The 18,189-nt window shown below is 52.6% G+C and overlaps 11 protein-coding genes across 11 annotated transcripts; 4 read left to right on the forward strand and 7 right to left on the reverse strand.

Moving 5' to 3' along the window:
- Positions 1–550: 550 nt before the first annotated feature.
- On the reverse strand, positions 551–2,054 carry VTN49DRAFT_1805 (uncharacterized protein; the record flags this gene model as incomplete). The annotated part of the gene is made up of 3 exons (XM_069409460.1): positions 551–1,412; positions 1,492–1,886; positions 1,962–2,054. The coding sequence occupies 3 exons, from the start codon at positions 2,052–2,054 to the stop codon at positions 551–553; spliced, it is 1,350 nt and encodes a 449-aa protein (XP_069270844.1).
- A 777-nt stretch (positions 2,055–2,831) lies between these two features.
- VTN49DRAFT_1806 (uncharacterized protein) lies at positions 2,832–4,363 on the reverse strand (the record flags this gene model as incomplete). The annotated part of the gene is made up of 3 exons (XM_069409461.1): positions 2,832–3,756; positions 3,819–4,204; positions 4,274–4,363. The coding sequence occupies 3 exons, from the start codon at positions 4,361–4,363 to the stop codon at positions 2,832–2,834; spliced, it is 1,401 nt and encodes a 466-aa protein (XP_069270845.1).
- Positions 4,364–5,156: 793 nt separating this feature from the next.
- VTN49DRAFT_1807 (uncharacterized protein) lies at positions 5,157–6,623 on the reverse strand (the record flags this gene model as incomplete). Its single annotated transcript, XM_069409462.1, has 3 exons — positions 5,157–5,994; positions 6,071–6,462; positions 6,528–6,623. 3 exons carry the CDS (start codon positions 6,621–6,623, stop codon positions 5,157–5,159), a joined length of 1,326 nt encoding a protein of 441 aa, XP_069270846.1.
- A 495-nt stretch (positions 6,624–7,118) lies between these two features.
- VTN49DRAFT_1808 (uncharacterized protein) lies at positions 7,119–10,621 on the reverse strand (the record flags this gene model as incomplete). The annotated part of the gene is made up of 2 exons (XM_069409463.1): positions 7,119–7,340; positions 7,400–10,621. 2 exons carry the CDS (start codon positions 10,619–10,621, stop codon positions 7,119–7,121), a joined length of 3,444 nt encoding a protein of 1,147 aa, XP_069270847.1.
- Positions 10,622–11,608: 987 nt separating this feature from the next.
- On the forward strand, positions 11,609–12,671 carry VTN49DRAFT_1809 (uncharacterized protein; the record flags this gene model as incomplete). Its single annotated transcript, XM_069409464.1, has 3 exons — positions 11,609–11,710; positions 11,766–12,222; positions 12,271–12,671. The coding sequence occupies 3 exons, from the start codon at positions 11,609–11,611 to the stop codon at positions 12,669–12,671; spliced, it is 960 nt and encodes a 319-aa protein (XP_069270848.1).
- Positions 12,672–12,701: 30 nt separating this feature from the next.
- On the reverse strand, positions 12,702–13,506 carry VTN49DRAFT_1810 (uncharacterized protein; the record flags this gene model as incomplete). The annotated part of the gene is made up of 2 exons (XM_069409466.1): positions 12,702–13,328; positions 13,402–13,506. The coding sequence occupies 2 exons, from the start codon at positions 13,504–13,506 to the stop codon at positions 12,702–12,704; spliced, it is 732 nt and encodes a 243-aa protein (XP_069270849.1).
- A 109-nt stretch (positions 13,507–13,615) lies between these two features.
- VTN49DRAFT_1811 (uncharacterized protein) lies at positions 13,616–14,309 on the forward strand (the record flags this gene model as incomplete). The annotated part of the gene is made up of 3 exons (XM_069409467.1): positions 13,616–13,876; positions 13,952–14,054; positions 14,155–14,309. 3 exons carry the CDS (start codon positions 13,616–13,618, stop codon positions 14,307–14,309), a joined length of 519 nt encoding a protein of 172 aa, XP_069270850.1.
- A 6-nt stretch (positions 14,310–14,315) lies between these two features.
- VTN49DRAFT_1812 (uncharacterized protein) lies at positions 14,316–14,756 on the reverse strand (the record flags this gene model as incomplete). The annotated part of the gene is made up of 2 exons (XM_069409468.1): positions 14,316–14,440; positions 14,492–14,756. The coding sequence occupies 2 exons, from the start codon at positions 14,754–14,756 to the stop codon at positions 14,316–14,318; spliced, it is 390 nt and encodes a 129-aa protein (XP_069270851.1).
- A 121-nt stretch (positions 14,757–14,877) lies between these two features.
- On the forward strand, positions 14,878–15,825 carry VTN49DRAFT_1813 (uncharacterized protein; the record flags this gene model as incomplete). Its single annotated transcript, XM_069409469.1, has 1 exon — positions 14,878–15,825. The coding sequence occupies one exon, from the start codon at positions 14,878–14,880 to the stop codon at positions 15,823–15,825; it is 948 nt and encodes a 315-aa protein (XP_069270852.1).
- A 126-nt stretch (positions 15,826–15,951) lies between these two features.
- Positions 15,952–17,266, reverse strand: VTN49DRAFT_1814 (uncharacterized protein; the record flags this gene model as incomplete). Its single annotated transcript, XM_069409470.1, has 2 exons — positions 15,952–17,005; positions 17,058–17,266. 2 exons carry the CDS (start codon positions 17,264–17,266, stop codon positions 15,952–15,954), a joined length of 1,263 nt encoding a protein of 420 aa, XP_069270853.1.
- Positions 17,267–17,546: 280 nt separating this feature from the next.
- Positions 17,547–18,155, forward strand: VTN49DRAFT_1815 (uncharacterized protein; the record flags this gene model as incomplete). Its single annotated transcript, XM_069409471.1, has 1 exon — positions 17,547–18,155. The coding sequence occupies one exon, from the start codon at positions 17,547–17,549 to the stop codon at positions 18,153–18,155; it is 609 nt and encodes a 202-aa protein (XP_069270854.1).
- Between the last annotated feature and the right edge of the window lie 34 nt (positions 18,156–18,189).

Below are 18,189 nucleotides of genomic sequence, written 5' to 3' on the forward strand. Positions count from 1 at the left end.
TGCTTTGGAGATTCACCACTTCGATTTAGACAAGTTGGATTTCCCGTCGGCTTTGATGGAGAACCTGGCATAGAGCACTGCTCGCGCTTACCGTGGTAGGTAATTTTGGAGAATCGACTCGTACTATTGGGTGTTTATCGTAGGGTTAGGGTTATGTTGACAAACTTGTTTTGGTCTCCGATTTATAGAGAAATACGCCCAGGTAGATACGTGACTTAATGGTAAATACTCTCTATTATGGCCAACCCAAATCGAATGTCGCATATGATCGTCAAATGTTTCAATTCCTACCGGTAGATAGTAGGCATACATTCGAGCCAGCTCCGCAGAAAGGGGACTAGTACTGATATTGTACTGCACAAGTTCTACTAGCCCTCGACATTAGTACGAATAGTTCTTTGCCTACTGGGCAAACTCCTCATGAGGACGGAGATACTACGAGATATAACGTTAATGTTTTACGGTATCGCGACCGTCTGTTTGGCACGTCCATATTACCGCCGCAAAATGCAGGCAGCGCTTGGATTTGATTCTTGTTTCAAAAGCAAACTCATTCGTTCACGTCCGGTGGGGAACTCTCTCTGGTTGGGATGATATCCGGAGTAAAACTTGGATTGAAGAACCACAGCTGAATGCCGGTCTTTACGGCAAACCCAAAGACCTCGCGATCGCCAAAGAGGTTGAATTCCAGTACATTGTCCCGGGAGAGGAGTTCTTCCCGTTCAAGTTGTTTGTCTATCGAACGTAAGGTTGCCGCCCCCGTGGTGGTGTTGTAAGCGACAAGCTCCATTGTCTCGCTGTTGCAGCGATAGACCAGATTTGGGGTCAAGAAGGTGGATCGGCCACTTTTGTTGACGAGCTCGGCGCGGTCGATCCGCTGGACACTGAGCTGGTCTATGGCTTGGTCGTATTCGAGGTATAGCACGCCGTTGTACTTGCCAATCCATGACGCTTCGGACTGGACCACTGTTCTGTGGCCGAAGGTGTTCCAGGAGTTTCGGCCCCAATCAAACTGGTTTAGGGGGATATGGTTAGCTGGCCCCGGCAGGATGAATATTTTCTTATCCAGCAGTTGTTCCGTCGTCGTCTTCCACTTAGTTTGCTGCACTATTGGTGGGGACGACGACAGTGTGCTCCAGATTTCGAATGCCACCAGGATGTTGTCAGTTGCGTCCATGTGAGACAATAGGAGATTGGAGAATTTGCCAATCGCTTTGAAATCATTTGAACTCAGTTCCCAGACGTAGACGGCGTTTGGTCTCGACTGGAGTGAAGGAGCGATGACAACTTTGTTCTCGACAATCATAAACCGGGCATCAAAAGCAGGAATCCGTCGATCAAGTCTCTGTTTTGTGCGTAGATTCCATGCTGTCAAACATAACACAGGGTGAATGAAGGATTGTAACGCCCCACTAAAAAGATCGGATCGAATCAGATGGTCGTTGACAAGATAACAAGGTAAAATCAGTATTCTCATTTGTTAATACTTACCTGTCTTTCCACAGGAGAACAAGAAAGCAATCAGACAGGCAGAGATGGAGGGCATTGCGTATTCCACTGCCGGTCCAGCTCGATGTCTCCCCATTCTCGAATAGATTCACCATCTTGACCACTTCGCGGGAGTAAAGAGTGTAGCACAGCCGGCGCGAATTGTACTGGATTTCGTTTGGTATCCCTGGAAAGTATATCGACCAGGGCAGGAAGATTTTCTTGACCGGACGCGCATGCTCCAAGCCATGTCGCCATCGGAAGTAGCGCATCGCGTCGGCCATCGCAATATCCACGCTGACTTCGTCCGAATGCAAGCCCAAAAAATCGAGCGTTTCGCGCAGAATATATGCAATGACCTCATCGCCCGAGAGAACTGTGTGCCATCGTCTAGAGACCTATGCGCTGTCAGCATTCAGAACATTGCTCCTAGCAAATACAGAGGTATGAACATCAAACTGAACGTTACGCACCCTCTGGCTACGGAAAACGTCTTCCAGATCGAGGTGTTTCACAACATGAATCAAGAGGTTGATAGGTAAAGAGCCGACAATATCATAATACATTATGGAATTCGATTCTTTTTGTCCAGTTGGACCCAAAAACATCACCTCGGAGAGATTCACAGATATTGAAGAAATATCGGTTCCTTCAATCATATAAACAGACGGTCATGACAACGGAAGTTGATTCATCAATTCAACACGTCAGCCGAACCCCACAGCACTGATGTGTCTACGCTGGGAACGCATCGTTAGATCATCGCTGTTCTTCGTGAATATTTTGTAGAAATGTCGAGATTTTCTTAGCAAGGAGAACGCGAAACCTGTTGAGGCATGCTAAAATGGATAGGGTCCACGAAAAGTTTATTTTAATCATCGATTTGAATAATCCGCGTTCAGGTCACTTGTGAAGTTAGGGTTTTGCCCAGAATACACTTTTTGGTTTAACCAAGTCTTTCTGGCTGTCGAAGAATGGAATTTGAATCACAGACACGTACAATCAATTTAAATCTCAGAACCTCACCGCCTATTCACGCTGAAAGTGGATTCAGACTGCCTATGCGAGATATTTCGTCGCTCTCGCTCCACGTCAAAATGGGATGGAAATCAGTTCAAAAAGTCCTAGGACTGGTGATTTCGACTATAGACGACATTGAGAAAAATGTATGATTATAGTATCAAATCTCATACATTGCATGCGGTGTATCTCTGAACATCTCTCAAAAGTAAACAGAAACGTGAACATGAACAAGTCAAGATACTCTCTGCTTTGCAGATCTGAAGTTCCATGTCATCACCCTAGTCTTCGAAGCTTGTGACCCTTAACCATTCCTGCACCCCTTAGCTGACAAGACATCCCATCAGACTAGACGTTCCACTAGATTCGCTAGCATCCTCGATAGGAGATGCGGGCTTTAGCTCAGATACCGGGTAATCCGGCACGAAGTTCGGATTGCAGAAGCAGACCTCAACACCACCTTCACCGGCCATGCCGTACCCGTTTCGGTCGCCGAAGGATACTAGACTAAGGTTATGGAATGTGTTCTCAGTTTCCGCTTCAGGTAGGCCATTAGGCGGGGAAATCACTCGATTGTCCAACGAATGGTGAGGATTAGGGGTTGCTGTCCCGGTCACCGTGTCGTAGATGCTAGATTGGACACCATCCCTGGTCCACCTGTAGACAAGGGAGGGGGCTAGGCGTTTGTGAGGACTTCTCCTGCTGAGACTCTTGTCGACGGAGTCGCTAGCACGGATCAATCTGACGCTGACCTTGTCGAGATTGTAATCGTACTCGAAATGTATCGTATCACAACTGTCTTCATCAAAGTAGACCTCAGCCACAGTTTTGTGGCCATAAATCCGCCAGGATTTGCGGCACACGCCTATGTATGCATTCACCGGGCGAGCAAGCGGCAACGGTAGATGAAGCGTTTTCTTCTCAAGCAGTTGCCCCGTCCCGATTTTCCACTTGCTTTGAAGAACCTCTAGCGTCTGATCCTCCAAGCCAATCTCGAATATCACCAATACATCCTCAGCCGCGTCCATGTGGCATAACCTGCGACCGCGAAAGCGACCAATTTCGACAACTTGATCCAAGCTCAAGTCCCAAACATTCATGGCGATATTATCTTCAATGAAATTGGAAGAGAAAATTGCCTTATCCTCAACAATCTGGTGCAGGATGACAAATGAAGGAATCGATTGACTCAATTTCCGCCTTGACCGTAAGTCCCACGCTGTCAACTGCGTGGGGTTCAAAGCATCCCTATTAACCACCAAATAAGACGTTAGATGACATCACACAGAATGATCTTTTTCTTTACATACAGTGGGCAAGAGGCAATGACAAGGTACCGATCAGAAACTGTAAAACCAGCCACTCTACCTCCTTCACTGGCAGCCCAAGTCGATGTCTCCCCGGTCTCGAGGTCCAGAATCCTCACTTCCGTGCGATTGTCATAGCAAAGCCAACGCGAATGGTACTCGACATGAATAGGCATTTTGCTGATTTGTTCTGGCCACGGAATGAAAATCTTCTTGATCGGCCATCCATGCTGCAGACGAGACCGCCAATGCAAATAGCTCATCGCGTCGCGCATTGCTACATCTGCGGTGACACCTTCCAAGTCTAAGCCCAAATACTCAAGCGTTTCCCGCAAAAAAGGTTTGATGATTGGATCGGAAGAGAAAATCGTGCGCCATTGTCTCGAAACCTAAAGTCCTGTCAGGGATTGAGTGCCCAACCAACTGACCTTTCAAGCAATCAAGTGTGCAATACGCACTTGCTGGCTTCGGAGAATATCTTCTAGTTCTAGGAACTCCGCGATCAGAGCTACGAGCTCGACAGGCAGAGAACCAACGATATCATACATCACGACAAAAGTACTACCTATCCTCGAAGTGGTCTTGAGATTCTGCTCAAAGGATTCCTCGTGTTGAGTCAAGTTTGTTCACTTTCTGTCGCCAAGGAACTCCAAGGCTGCTGGGTACACCGCTCGTGGGCAATCGAGACATCTATATATTCAATTTTCTGGTAGCCACTTCGGCTTAGTTTGCTTAGCAACGAAGCCAAGGTGAAGCCAAGGCATCCGAGGTACTTGGAATACGAAGCTGACAAATGTAACCCGTTTTCGTGCAGTACCTCTTCCACACCACAGCCCACCAAATCTCGTAAGAATAAAAGCATGTTGAATTTCACACTCATGCAAACTATCATAAGAAACAAGAAAGAAACTGCGTGGCAGGTGTAGGTGAAGAAGAGGTCGACCTTTCATACGGTACAGTATTTCGGTGGCCCTGAAACATTTTGGGGGGTGTGTGGGGGGATGGGCGTTTGCCCAGAGTTAGGGTTATCCATCACAGACCCAAGTCTCCAGTTCTCTTGTCCGCACTTGGCAGTGCCCATGCATCACCAATCTCCCAACTCGCACAGTACTCAGAAAACTCATGTCGTTCAGCTGAAGCGAACGGGACACCACAGAAACCAGGCATTTCATCGAAGTACGTTATTAGTGCTAACCTGTCACTATCATCCATTTTCCGCAGGAATGTAGGAGCTACTACTCGTTTGTCCTGTATGGCAGCATTTAGTTCATCTCCCAAAGTCCTGGCAAGTTTATAGGCGGCGCTTCGGCTTGATTTCTTGTTTTTATTCTCAGGGCCGACTCATTTAACCACTTCCGGAACCGAAATGAATCCACCCGGTATGAGATCGGGAGTAAATTTTGGATTGAAGAACCAGAGCTCAAGGCCGATTTCATTGGCCACGCCGAAGACCTCTCGGTCACCAAAGACGTTAAAATTCCGTCTTTCGGTATCGCGAATTAGTGGATGCTGTTCGCCTTGTTCACTTAACATGGGCTGGAGGGTTTCTGCGCCAGTAGTGATATTGTAGACGACCACCTCCATAGTTTCAGTGAGGAAGCGGTACACCAAATTTCGCGTAAGATAGACACAGCGATAAATCTGGCCTCTTCTGCTTATGACCTCAGCATTGTCGATCCAGCGGACGCTGAGCTGGTCGATTGCGTAGTCATACTCGAGGTATATCGGGGCGTGGTCGTTCCAAAACATTGACTGGGCCACAGTCTTGCGGCCGTAGGTGCGGCAGGGATTGCGGAACAACTCCAAGTTCGTGAATACTGGACAGTCAGTCGGAATTGGCAGGGCAAACACTTTCTTCTCGAGCAGGTCTCCCGTCGTGATTGACCACTTTGTCTGTTGCACTTCCGACGGTTGATCCGCCTTACACTCGAATGCCACCAGTATGTTATCAGCGGCGTCTACGTGGCACAACCTGAGATTCGAGAAGTTTCCTATTTCTTGGACATGATTCATGGCCAGATCCCAAACGTAGGCAGGAAGAGAGCCCCTTTGAGGCGAGGGAGCGAAAACCACCTTGTCACCGACAATTGTATACCGGGCGCCAAAAGCGGGAACATTATTACTGAATTTCTCTTTTGTGTGTATATTCCATGCAGTCAACGCATGATAATCGAAGGTCCTATTTATCAATCAAATGTTCAGAAGAGGGCCGGCTGAGAGCGCAGAGTTAGTATCGCCATGTTACCCGTACTCACCATGCTCTAAAAATCACCACAAGATACTGATCCGACAGCACAAGACGACGAAACACTGTCTTAGTGGGGTCTATCCAGATCGATGTCTTTCCAGTTGCAAGGTCGAAAATCTCAGCTTCATTGTGGCTCACGACGTCATAGCACAACCGGCGCGAATGGCACAGGGTTTCTTCAGGTTTTCTGAATAAGGGTTTCCGCCAAGGAAGAAAGACCTTCTTGACCGGCTGGGCATGTTCCAAACCGTGGCGCCATTGGAAATAGCTCATCGCGTCAACCATCGCGACATCTGTGCTAACCCCATCCTCGTCCAATCCTAGGAACGCAAGGGTTTCGCGTAAAAAGGGGGAAATAATCGGCTCGCATGAGAAAATTGTCCGCCATCGTTTTGAGACCTAAGCCTCTGTCAGCCATTGAGTGCTTTAACCTCGACATCAAAGGGTGCGCGATAGGTACATACCCTCTGGTTTCGAACAATGTCTTTCAAATCCAGATACCCCACGATCTGAACCAGAAGCTCGAGAGGGAGAGAACCGACGATATCATAGTACATCATGATACTCTCGAGTCGAACCTGAGACAGAATTCGCAAAGGTTGACACAGAGAAATGATCTGATCTCATTGTTGGCCAAGGTACTTATTGACCCCGCAAGCGCAGTGTGACCGTGTGTCACGTCTGAACAAGTGGAGAATCCGAGAAAATCTCACAAAAACATTGAAATTTCATAGCAAAAAGAGAATTTGAACAACCTATTTCGAGCACTCTAAGCGTGTTGAAAAGCATGCTCTTTGAAAGTGAACATCAACCAGTCTATGGTTCAAATCTGCACCCTTCATGACCTCTACGAAAAATACGTGATTAACTCTCCTGCAATTTGACAGCTGGAGAGATCATCCACGCTGAAGTTCTCTAAATCCCTCCATTAGAATGTCGGATTGCTCCACGCCGAGCGTCTCCAGATACATGGACTCGATCGTAACTCATCAGGTATCGTACAAAGGAACGAAAAATATCAGTACCACGCAACCGAGAAAAAGAACTCCCTTCCATCAAAAGTATGTACTCGATGGTGGCCCATACCCATTCGTAAACCCATTGACAGCAGGACCATCAGCAATTGTGCGTGCATGGCCGGCCCCGTTCACCATGTGCCCGTCGTAGGCAACCGTCCGGTCCGTCAAGGGTTCCCGGTCGATGTGCATCTTCATGAACTGAATTTCTAGCCCGTTCAGATGCGGAATGTGCGGCACCAGGTCCATGAAATCCGAGAGCTAGTAGTCATCCAAGTCAATGAGGTTGATACGATCAGATTAATGCTTCACAAACGTACCTTTACCCAGAACACATGCTCCATGTCAAAGTACTTGGGCCGCGTTTCCTCGTCCTTTCGGATGACCTGCCCAAACGTTTCGGGAGCCTCGGATTCATCCACCAAGAGGATCCGTCGCGTCACCCGCCACAGGTTCAGCCGCTGCGTTGGCGTCGCCTGGCGCTTCTCCCAGCTAGCATACTGCGACAGCTGCAGGTCGTTGGTCGCCAGGAGCGGCGCAACCAGAAAGTTTGGCACCCATCGCTCCTCCGCGACCTCCGGGCTGCATTGCGGATCGAGCTGCTTTGTCTGTGCCGTCACTACTGGCATGAAATGCCTTAGCCACGCGTGACTCCGTGCACGCGGATCGTTCGCTCCGATCAGGTTCGCTGCAATCCGCAATCGGTCCGGCAGTGCATCACGCCGTCTCTGTTCTTGTTCCTCTTGGTCACGGCGCAGCTTGGCGATCCGCATCCGTTCTTGCTCGGCTCGCCGTTGGCGTTCCTCCTCGGCTTGCCGAGCTCGACGCAACTCGGCTTCCCGACGTCTTCGCTCTTCCTCTTCGGCTTTTTCTCGAGCAGCGCGAGCTAGCTCAGCGGCTTGGCGCAACTCTTCTTCCTTCTTCAAGCGAGCTCGTTCTGCTTGTTCCTTTTTTGCCGCGATGCGTTCCTCCTCGGCTTTGGCTTCGGCATCCGCATCGTCACTCGCATCAACAGGAACCTCGGAATCATGATCTCGAGTTTCGGATTTTACCTGTGGGACATCGAGCGAAGCAGAAGCGGACGATGCCGGCCGAGATTCCTTCACATTCGAGTTAGCATTCGGAGTGTCATGGTCACTCTCATCCGACAGCACCCGTCGTCTCTTCTGGACCTCCCCTGCCCCCGCACGGCCATCCGAGGCTGAGTCATTGCTCCGCGACCGCTTGAGCATCGAGTCTCTGGGACGGTTGACCGATATTTTTTCATCTTCGGATGACTCCGAGAACGCAAAACTTGGTTTCGGTTGGTCCCGATTCTGCGGTGGCCGTCCAGGAATTAGCCGACGGCGTCTGACCGGCGCCTCTTCATTGTTATGGGCAGAGGTCTGGGCACTTCGTCGGTCACTGCTATCATCTCGACGTACTGCCTTCGGTCGGCCACCGTTAACCAACGATTTCTCTCGCCGTCGTGACGAGGTGTCTCGGGCTTTCGCATGTTTCGAATTGGAATCCCCATGGCGGTTACTTGGCGAGTCCTGATTCGACCGTCGGCTAACAGGGCGAGGCGACTCCTGCCGGTTGCCGTCCTTCGATTCATCGCGAGATCTTCGTGGAGATTTACTTTCCTGTTGCTGCTCCTTCTTTGCTGCTTGATATTTCTCAAAGGCCGAGCGCAATAGTTCCTCTTCTTCCTCCCAATTCTCGCCTTTGCGATCGCGCGCGATCTCGAAATAGTAACGGTCCTGGTACACACGGCGAGTTGGATCAAAGTTTGGCTGATCCAACAGCAAGCGAATCACGCCCAGGTTACCACGTCCGATCGCCGCCAGCATGGGGGTGTTGTAGCCGGGACGGAGATGGGGGCTGTCAATGGGATCGGGATCGGGATCTGCGAACCCAATGCCCAATAGAAGTGACATCACGTCTTCGTGGCCACCCTTCGCAGCGGCAATTAATGACTCTGGATCAGCCTTCTGGGTGATGTTGAGGATATTTGCCACTCCAGCCATGTCGCCTTTGGCGGCAAATTCCCTCAAATTCTCCGGTGTGGCCTGGGTCCAGAAGAGGTCGTTACGGGTAACTTCTCGTCGGACTGTTGTCTTCCTCCTGGCCGGAGGTGGGCTTCGGAAGGGAGATTCTCGAGGACTCTGCACGGATGGTGCCGACTGAACGGATGGTTTGGAAGAATTTTCACGTGCATTTTGGTTGTCCGTGCGCCGGAATCGTGGGTTTGCTCTCGCTTCGGCCAGAACTCTTCGAATTTCTTCGTAATCCTCCGAGTCCGACGGCACAAGGTCATAGGGCTCATCACCTTGGGCATTCACCAAGCGCGGATTCGCCCCAGCCTCGAGGAGCAGTTTGACCACCTCCAAATGCCCGTTCTCAACGGCGTCGATGAGTGGGGTGTCTTTGTCGATGTTCCTCGTATCCACCTCGCAGCCTGCCTCCAAGAGAAATTTCACAATCGGAACGCATCCCTCGAGAGCAGCGATCTGCAGAGGAGTATTCCCGGCGTTGTCTGCTACGTTCAAATCTTCGGGCCGCTCCGCATGGCGTGCGACTGCAGCTTCGTATTCTTGTGCAGCGCAGGCCCTTGCAAGCCTCGTCCGGCCATTCTGGTCGCGCTGTTTTTTGTGCGACACAGGCCTCGCCGGCGACGCAGCCGCACCCTCCGACGTCAACCGACGACATTGAGACGGCGGCAAGGGAGATCCACTCGCGGAGGAAGAAACCGACTGGCGATCCTCTGAACCATGCCGCTGTCTGCCAGGCAACAGTGTCCCTGCACCCTTCTTCTTTTTCTGCTGGATATTCGACGGACCGGATATAGTTCGCTTGTGCGATCGATATGACGGAGAAGTTGAGCGCTCCTTGGACTTGGACAACCGAGATCGAGATGTTGAATGGGAACTTTCGCGCCGATCCCGATTACGGGCCAAGTCCGCACGGGCGCGCGACACTGTGTCAGTCGCATCTCCGTCGAGAGCACTGTCACTCGAGCTGCGCTTGCGCGACCGAGGACTTTCACTGCTAGAACGCACTTCGGACGACTCGCTTTGGGTCACGGCATTCGGCGGCTCTTCTACCGGCTCCTTTTTGATCTTGGTCGGCGGAAACACCTCGTCTTTGGACTTGGTGCTTGAAGAACGCTGGCCATCATTGACGGGAAACGGACCTTCATCATCGCGCTTCCGCTTTCTCGGGGCCGGAGATATATCTCCAGTGGCAGCTGACTCTGGTACAACCTTGATGGTGTGATCTTGGCTGCGCTCGAAGCCAGTGAATTTTCTTCGCTTCTCTGGCGACAGCGACTCTCGGCCCGATTGAATAATGGTTTCGGCTTCGGAATCGGCCCTTGGGCTGAAGGATCCATCGTCAGCGCGACCATTTCGGTTCTCGTCCGAATCTGCGACCGCACCAGGGTCCGCAGAGGGCGGTATTTGGGACGAGTTGTGCCTATTCTTCTCGGGCTGGGTCGCGCGAGACACCTCGACACTCGGAGTCGGGAGCGACGACGATTGAACGACGTCTACATCACTCATAGCGTCAGCAGAGATCGCCCTCTGGTCGTGCTCGTCATTTTGGGGTGCCGTAGCGGCGAGATCTGCGGAGGCTTGGGGGTTAGTCGGGGGGGGGGGGGGGAATTATCGACACCGGACGAGTTTCGTGCCGATTCGGAGACAGTCGGTCAATCGCAATGTGTAGAAACGGTCAGAGATGACCAAAAGCGCGCAGGAAAGGTCAATGAGGCGGGGTGTGCGGCAGCAAGGGGATGGTAGCAGACCGTACGGCCGTCGTTAGGTGCTGGCGATAGGAGAGAAGGGGAGAGAGACCACCAGGACCAGGCTGCGTGCGAATCCGCCCAGGACGCGCTAGGCTCGATTCGGATGGCGGTGGCCACAGCTGGAAATTTTCAGGTGCAAATTTGCATGTTTGGCAGCCAAAGCAGATTTTAAAATCTATTGTTTAAAGTAATTTTTCAATTCAGGGAGTGACGGGACGCACGGACCGTTTTTCAGCTTTCAACAAGGGCAAATGACCGGAAATAGTTTAGTGCCAATTACCGTACAATAGCAATACAGAGAGCGGTCGGCCGAGGTGAAACCTGCCGACTCTCCCGATGGCCGACAAGGCCCCCCCTTCCACCGCGGAGAGCACGAACCGAAAGCAGGAAGTCGATGGAGGATAGCGAATCACGTGCAGGACGGCGGAACCTTACGCAGGCCTTGAGAATCAGGCAGTAATAACTATATCGGGAATAGTGCCATTCCAACTGCATCCAAAAGGTCTCTAAGACGAACGGAAAATACGTGGCACAGAACATGACAAAAAGAACCGGGGTTTTCGGTTCCAGAATGCAGCGGAGATCGTTGGTAGAGCCGTAGCATTTAAGAGGGGACAATGCTGTCCGGTCAGCGCGGAGTGGTTTGATCCCTTCTGAGGACCCTTTTTTGACCGAGTTTCCTGCCGAAGCTGCTTGCCGACAGATATTGCCCGGCATTGCATCATCAGAGCAGGTATTGGACGCCATGGGCGCATCGATCGACGGAGACGAGGGCCAGACAGGCATCCTGGGCGTCGTGGACGCCGTGGATCTTGTGCGCCTGGGTTTCCTGCAGGCCACGGTCATGGTATTTCACTCCTCGGCCTGCCAGGTTTTGGATGGCCCGCTGACATCGAGATCAGATCTGGATTCTCCGCACGATCCCGTTCCTCCATAGTCGGTTTGCCGTATATGGCGCCCGCGGGTCTGATTATTCGCCGGCGGCCAAAAAGGAAGGGTCGTCCGCGGTGCTCAAACCTCTCGACTGGTTCGCTGGTTTGCACGTGTCCCATGGGTACTTCACCCATTTCTACATCTTCGCAACGGGGTCAATTGCGTTTTGGATCACGCAGTTGGCGACCAAGTCGAGAGTAATCCAGGCTATCGCCTCCAACACTTCGGAGGAGCACCTGCAAAACTCCATGAGCATCCAACAAGTGATTTTGTGCACGGCGCTGATGGCGATCCAGAGTGTGAGGAGATTGTTTGAGTGCATTGCATTGTCCAAGCCATCCAAATCGAAAATGTTGGTTGCGCACTATCTGCTAGGGTTCTACTATTATGCTCTCATCACGGTCGCCGTGTGGATCGAAGGAATCGGTAAGATTGTTGCAGCTGATATCAAGGAGCGTAGCTGACGCTGGACAGGTGCCATCCAATCTCACACATTCACATTAACTGATTTCCGCATCACCCAGGTGCCCTCGTTGCGCACCTGGATCTGGGTGCCGGTCTTTCTGATGGCCTCGGGCGTGCAACATGATTGCCATTACTACCTCTCCACTTTGAAGACGTACACCGTGCCGACCCATCCAGCGTTTTCTCGGGTCGTCAGTCCCCATTACACTGCCGAATGCGTAATCTACCTCTCACTGGCGTTCCTTGCCGCACCGCAGGGTCAGCTGGTAAACAAGACTCTGGTATGCGCGCTGTCGTTCATTGTGTCGAACCTCGGGACCACTGCGCACATCACCAAGGGCTGGTACCAGCGAAAGTTTGGGGAGGATAGCGTGCGGGGGAAGTGGAGGATGATTCCATTTTTGTTTTGAACCGAGTGACTGAACGAGGACCAACACGGCTCATCGTTTGGCGGACAGAAATTTGATGCTGTTGCCTACCTTGGCAACTTTCAAGACATCACGATAGGTGAGGCTGACTCTTGTCTGCCGTGTGTAGGATTTAGCCTGCATGTATTCTTCGCGGTCTCCCAACAGATCCCAATTGCAGATGGTGTCTGACGACAAATCTTCATCGGTGGTACGCTCGGCAATCCCGTGCAGGTAATCTGTATATAAACGATCTGTTGTAATCAGTAAGCTTCGGGGTTCTTGTAAAATGCGAAAATTTGGTTCGCTATCCCGCCCTGGAGAAGAAGGTTGGTTGTCGAGCCGCCGCTTTTCGTAGATATCCAAGACAATTGGCGCGCGAAGGCTGACTGTGGCAACAATTGGGTAATATGCAGGTCCATCCTCATGGGGCATAATGCCCTGGCCCGGCTCGTACTCGTTGATTAGGACATGGTTGGGCGCCCGGTGGGGGGCCGCGGCGAAACAACCCAGGGCTTGCAAACGAGGCACCACGGGGCGCTCAAGCCACGAGGGCAGGGGAGCGTCCAGCAAGGTATCCGTCTTGGACAGCGCGGAGGGCCATGTTTGCAGACGGCGGCGAGAGAGCTGAGTCCAGCGAGGGCGGGGAACAGCGTACACCTGAGAGGACAGCAGAGTTAGCAGGTAAATACTTAATTTGACGCGACCAGAATGCCACGGTAGCTGTGTCAACCTTTTGAATCAGACGCTCCTCCTCTTCCGGTGTGATGAAGTTGGGGATGTAGTATGCAGTGTCGGGCAATGATGGGATTCTGGCGGCCTGGAGCTGCTCCGACATTGGGGGTTCTGGTTTCTAGTCGCACAGACACCTCGTTATAAATAGTCTAATCCAGTATTTTCTCTAATAATTGGTTCAATTGGTGTTGACAACCCTGTTGAAGCTGTTCATGATCGATCCAGACTTCTGCCTGAGGCATCAACCGGCTGACCCCACTCAACGAGCCCGCGGAGACGGCGCGACATCAGCCTTCTACAGCTCTGGAGGCCGCTCTGATCCCAGGTCACCGCGTCCACCAACAATGGCGCCTAAAAAGGACTCCAAGAGCAACAAGGGCAAAGGGAAGGACACGCCCGACGCCGGCGACAAGGGCAAAGGCGGAAAGGGGGGCTTGAAGCCGGCGAACTCAATCAACGTGCGACACATCTTGGTATGGTATTCGATTCTACGCCACTCTACTGCTTCGCAGCGCAAGTTTGATGAAAGAATCTGACCGGGCATGCAGTGCGAGAAGTACTCCAAAAAAGAGGAGGCGCTAGAGAAGCTGCGCAACGGAGCCAAATTCGACGAAGTTGCCAGGGAGTACTCTGAGGACAAGGCGCGACAAGGTACGGCATAACATGCCGACACCCGGCTGATCCTTCCCCGTCAAACAACCCTGAACAGCCCCGCGGAAAGCAAGAACGATCCCACTGACAGACCTTCCAGGCGGATCCCTCGGGTGGAAAACCCGTGGCAGTTTGCACGCGGATTTCGAGAAAGTCGCGTTTGAGCTTGAGCCCAGCACCACGGCAAACCCCAAGTATGCCGAGGCAAAGACAAGTTTTGGCTATCACATCATCATGGTGGAAGGGAGGAAATGAATGCGGTCATGCTGCAATTGGCAATTTCATCATTTGATCTCGTCGGATAAGTACCTTGAATAAATTGGGCTGGGTCAAACCAAAGGACCGAAACTCCGGCAGAAATAAATCGATGTAGCCGAATCGGGTAACTATTTACGAATTTCACGTGACTAAAGTCGCATTACATAATCCGCTCCCACGGATTTGATGGAGAGCCAAGAATATCTTAGCGTGGGGATTGGAGCCCATCCCACGCCGGACGAGACCTCGCACCTCGCCAGATGGGTCGGGGCGACACGCTCGAAAGATGCCAACGGGGAGCATGCAGCAAAAGACTGGGTCTCGTCTGTCTTGGGATGCCAGATCCATGCAAGCTTGGGGTTTGCCATCCCACTCTGCGCGGTCTGAAATAGGCCGATTGTAGGATCCGGGAAAGGAAAGCAACGGTCGCCGCCCAGTGTGCATTTAATACCAGTCTCCCTCGTCATGTTCAGCAAGTTCAGTGCGAGCCGATTGCAGTTTCCGGTCAGAGTCACATTCGTTCTGTCTTCCATGCCATTTCCCCTGGGTGGAAGCGAGACCTGAGATGTGCACTGAACCCCCGCCCTCTGCGTCGACCGTCTTGGACGCAGACAGGACGACGGCCACCGCCTCCTCTAGTTCGAACAGCTTGAGCGCAGAAAGCGGCGAGCAGAACCAGTCGCCCTCGGACATCTTCCCGACTGGCGAATGCCGCTACATCATAGTCCCTCGCACCAGCACAGCGGATCCGCAGCGCTGCGCCTGTCAACGATTCCAACGAGACGACGCATTGCCGGGGGCCCACTGCGCTTGTGGACACCAGGCCTGCTATCACGCATATGCCCCCGTTTACCCCGAACCCCCCGAGCATAGCGGTTCTCCCACAGGCGCATACTCGTACAGGGCATTGGTGGAGCGCATCCAGAGCCTCGAGACGGAGCACCAGCATGCCCGGCGCCGATGGGAAGCTGAGCTTCGTGAGGAGCGGCGCGCGCGACGCGAGGACGTTCGCGTTCTGCGGGAAGCAATGTACTCCTTCTTCCGGTTCATGGAGCGTGATGTGCCGCGGCGATTCGTCGAAGTCGAGGACCGGCTCGATGCGGTCGTAGATCGGCAGCAGCGAATCCAGGAGCGGCTTATTGGTGTGGATGATGCCTCAATGGCATTGGAGGAGAGAGTTGCGCGTGTGGAGCAATCAATACGACTAGACAAGGCGGAGGAAGATGATAGCGACGACGAAGATGACAGTGACAGCGAGACCAAGACGCCGGAGCAGAACGATTCCAGCACGAAATCCGTCCCCTCGCCCCTGCGAATATCTCGATTGCTGTCTACCCCGACATCGGTGTCCCCCAAGGTACGGGTACAGCAAGACGAGGTCGAAGTCGGTTCCGCAGACCCAATGATTTCACCTCCGCCGTCGAAACGCAGATACCAGGCCCCACGACTTCCCAATCCACCGCCGTTATCTCTTCCCGAGTCTGCAGCTAGCATTCCCACAGGCACGTCATGAGAATTCTATTTGCATTTGTTCTTTTCTAATCACGATACCCATGTGTCGTTGCATGTTTGGATGTTAGGGAGTTTGGAACTAGTGCAAGGTCTACATCTATTCTATATTTACTATTATCGTATAGAATCAAGCGTCCTTTTTGGCTCTAGCCTTTGCCAATTTCTCCCTCCTCTGTACAATCCCCTCGGCACCCACACCGCCAAACACCAGCAAAACACCCAACCACTGCTGCGGGTTGAGCGAATGGCCGAACCAGAAGACGCTCAGCAGCATCGAGAGCATCTTACGGGTAACCGTCACCGAGACGAGCAACAGCGACGAGAAGCGCGACAATGTCATGTAGATAAACACCTGGCCGATGGCGCCGCATGCGGCAAAACCCAGCACATCCTTGAGCGCGCGGGGATGGCGCTGAAGAAACGCAATGGCCGAGGAAAGTTCCGAGCTCGCGGATGCCGGAACCACGGATTGCAAGGGGCTTCCCGGTGCGGCGAGGAATGGTGTCAGTAAAAGATAAGCTACCGTCAAGACGGTGCAGAGAAAGTTCTGCGCAACCATCATCTGCGGCCCGGTGTAGCGGGTGTAGCGCGCGGGAGACGAAAAGATATGATCTTGCGTGGTATTGGTAAGGCCGTCGAGAAGAAGATTAATCGACAGCAAAAACAGGCCCCAGAGCCAGCGGCCTGTGCCCGTCTTCTCGGCAGCAGCGGCAGCCTTTTTCGAGGTGCTCGGATGATACAGCGTGAACACCGTCACGCCGGCTGTCACGAGCAGCACGACGGCGTACTTGTACAGCGGATACCGTCGGCGGTACAGCACGACGTGCAGAAACATCACCGGCAGCAATTTGCATGACTTGGCGAGGATAAACGTCAAGTAGTCGATGTGCGCGAGACTGGCATAGCCAAAGGGGGATGCTAACGACGATGTTATGCTCACCAGCACCAGCGGGAACACGATTTGACGGTTAGGGAAGACGGATGGCATCGAGGCTTTCGAGCTTCTGCTGCTAAAGTAGAGGTACAAAAAGCCGGTGACGGCGGCGAAGGAGGATTGGATGGTGTTAAGCACGACAGAGTAAGTAAAGCGCTCTGTGGGCGGGTTCGGGTCGGCGTCCGTTGGCGGGCGCACGGGATAGGGAACGGTCGTAATGGCTTCTTGGAATACTGCCCATGATAGACTATCTTCTGTCAGACCCATCCATCAATACTCGTGGTGGTGAAGACACGTACAACGACGCGTAGATTCCCCCAACGCAAATCACCAACTGCAGCAGTCCCGGGCTGCGACCGTCACTGTTGTCGCTCGGGGCACTCTTCGCCGCTGATTTTGCATGGCCGTTCGACGCGCGGAGTCTCAGATCCGGAGCATCGGCCAGTGACTGCATGTACTCGGACGGCGGCGCGCGCTGCATTGGTGTCGCCTGCTTTGTTCGCGCCATGATGGCACGAGGGGAGTATTTCACGAAAGAGTTGATTTTTGCTTGGCAACGCGGATCTATCCTGAATCGCACATTGGGAATTATGTAGAAATATGTATTGGGGGGACCGAGTAAAAGGCCAGGTTGTTCTAAATCAAGCCGATCCCGCCGAAGGGTCTTAGGTCTCAGAGATCGACGATCAACCTCCGAAACAGCTTTATCTTATCCACCACAAAAATCTCCTCCCCCAACCCTAACCACTACATCCAAAATAAAGAAAAAGAACGGGGGAAGTATAATCATGGCAACCCCGAAACCCTCCGCCCTCACCTCCAGAATCGAACAATCCCACTCCGCCGATGACCCCCTCGCCGCCCTAACCGCGCAAGTCCTGCACGACCTGCAACACCAACACCTCTGGACTTCTCTGCAGGTGCACACCACTGCCGCCGACTTCGCACAAACCTCTCAATCGCTTTCAGCAGGTAAAGAGGGGGACAAGAAACTGCCCACGCCGATTATCTCCGGCATTCCCCCGCAGCGCATCTACACGCACCCCGACGAACAGCTCTACATGCTTGACCTCGGCCTACGCGATGCGGATCTCCCGCCAGAGAGGGTCTTCGTGTTCCCTGCAACGCAAGGGCAGAAATGGTCGTTGAGGAGGTTGTCGGCGGTGTTTGAGGCGTTGCCGACCCCGGTATTTAATGAGACGGTGGAAGGTGTGGTGGATCCGGATAAGGCGCGGAGATTGGCAAAGTATTTTGAGAGGCGTCGTCAAGCGGCCCAGAAGGCGGAGTGGGGAGGGAAAAGGATCCTGATGGCGATGGTGGATCGGCAGTTTGGTGGTGATGGGACTATTGTCTACTACGTTGTGCAGGAGGGGATCGTGAAGCCACGGCAGAATTAAACGAAATGTATGTCCAAGACTCCAACTATATGCG

This window comes from Thermomyces lanuginosus, assembly GCF_041956635.1.
Source record: "Thermomyces lanuginosus strain ATCC 200065 unplaced genomic scaffold VTN49scaffold_22, whole genome shotgun sequence".
NCBI classification, from domain to species: Eukaryota; Fungi; Ascomycota; class Eurotiomycetes; order Eurotiales; family Trichocomaceae; genus Thermomyces; species Thermomyces lanuginosus.